Source organism: Merops nubicus, unplaced genomic scaffold (genome assembly GCF_000691845.1).
Source record: "Merops nubicus isolate BGI_N331 unplaced genomic scaffold, ASM69184v1 scaffold49830, whole genome shotgun sequence".
Classification (NCBI taxonomy): domain Eukaryota; kingdom Metazoa; phylum Chordata; class Aves; order Coraciiformes; family Meropidae; genus Merops; species Merops nubicus.
The window spans coordinates 1-1,946 of NW_008583122.1; the positions used below are offsets into that span (position 1 = coordinate 1).

General features: G+C 58.6%; 1 protein-coding gene across 1 annotated transcript; it reads left to right on the forward strand.

Moving 5' to 3' along the window:
• Positions 1 to 27: 27 nt before the first annotated feature.
• On the forward strand, positions 28 to 1,938 carry LOC103772269 (putative Polycomb group protein ASXL1; the record flags this gene model as incomplete). The annotated part of the gene is given in 1 exon segment (XM_008939600.1): positions 28 to 1,938. A coding segment is annotated over 1 exon segment (1,911 nt), but the record flags the coding sequence as incomplete, so codon positions are not given.
• Positions 1,939 to 1,946: the final 8 nt, after the last annotated feature.

Genomic DNA, 1,946 nt, shown 5'->3' on the forward strand with positions numbered 1-1,946 from the left:
GAGCCCGGCAGCCGCGCAGGGCACAGGAGGTCCCGGAGAACTCACGGAAAGCGTTCGTCAGATCTACAGCGAGCACAACTACTGTCGCCTCCCCAGCTGAGCCCGGGGGCGGCTGCTCAGGAGGCCCACGCGAGTTCCCTCCTCTCCTCGGGGCGAGGCCCCTTGTCCTCACAGAGCGAGGGAGGTGGTGATCTGGAGCGTGCTGCAGGGGAAGCTCAGCCTGCTGATGGTTCGCCTAGGAGGCAGTTCTGTGATGCCTTGAGTGGGTCATCCTTGGGCGGTGCAACTTCTGAGAGGCAGGAGGGGAGCCCTGGGCAGCTCCTCCGTGACCCAAGGACCGAAACCCCGTCCTGTGGTGCCTCACAGGAGAGGCAGAGCACAAAGCTGAAGCTTGTGGTTCCTCCAGTAAACGGTCTGTCGTGTCCTCAGGTGCAGGGAGCTGTGATGGGTCCTGTGGGAGACAGGGTTGTGTCAGAACTCAAAGGTGTCGGTGCTCCCATCGTACAGCTGGATTATCCTTGTGACCTAAAGGAAAAGTCCTCCAGCTGTCCTGCTCTTCTGCCAGAGCTGTCACCAAGTGGTAAAGAATACCACGAGCCTGAGATAGTGTCTAGGATTAGATTTAATGGCTCTGAAACGTTGGTGGAGAAATGTGTGGCCGATAGTGGTAAGTCCAGAGCAGTGACTCCTGGCGTGGGGCAGGCGGTCCCTGCGCTGAGCAGCTTTGCAGAGGGGCAGGTGGAGGAGGAGAGTGGTGGCAAACTGCACCCTGAGGAGCAGGACACGGAGTCCCTGGCGAAACCCCCCTTCCACAATGACTTTATTTCTCAGAACAGGATAGATACCTCTGAAAAACTTCTGCACCTGGGGGAGAGGTGCCCCGGAGCAGAGGCAGAAAATGCACATCAGCCACCGAGGGAGACGCCAGAGCTGAAGACCAAGGGAGAGGATGAAGTGCAGAGTACACACAGCGAGACGGACACCGCCTCCGACTGTGAGGCTGACGTAGCCGATGGGAACACGGAGATGGATGAAGGCTTGAGGAGCATCAGCTGCAGGGAGGTGGCTGGGAGAGACTCCTGTCAGAGCAGCACGGAGAGGTGTGACAGGATGAGACCACCATGCTCTGTGGAACCGGACGGCCTGGCCTGTGCTGTGGGCTGCCCCTCAGCAGTGGGTGCCATGCCTGCGGCTCAGCGCTGGGCACCACACACGGCCTTGCCCCAGAGAGCCGAGCAGCCAACGGGTCCTGCCCAGCCCGTGGCCTCTGCAGAGACCAACAGCCCCCTGGTGATGCAGCTGCTTAAGGGGAACCTTCCACTGGAGGAAGTTCTCCCAGCGTCTCACGCCAGCATCAAGGTGGAAGTCACGGAGCCAGCGCTGGACAAGCAGTCAGGAGGCCTCTGAAGTTGCTATCTGGGCAAAGATTCTTCTCCAGACATAGGAATAAAGACGAGTGGCCTGAGCAGGAGCGACGAGTTCCACTCGGTGAGATCTGCCCTAGATCCCCAGGAGGAGTGTGGGGCAGGGGCAGCGTTCCCCAGAGCAGAGGATGCACAGGATCGGTCTGTTCCAGAAAAACATTCCAAAGTTGGCTCGGCTTTAAGCTGCCAAGATCAACTGGCAAGCGTGGCAAGTGCCTCTCGGAAGCCTGAAGATCTGGGCCCTACAGAAAGAACATTTTCTTCCTGTAGCTTTGGGGAGCAAAAGGAGTTGTCCAAGGTCCATCGGGTGCCAGAGCACAGCCCGTCACCGAGCGTCATCACAAATAAAAGCCCGGGGCAGCTGAAGGTCCCTGCAGGGCCCCAGTTCCTGCCTCCAGCTGTACCTTCTCTCAGCCCGAACCAAACAGGAGGTGCATCCATCAATAAACACTATGTTGGAGTTCAAGGGAAAAAACTTTTTGGTTCTGGTTTTCCTTGCAACCCCGGCGTTCCCCTCCATCC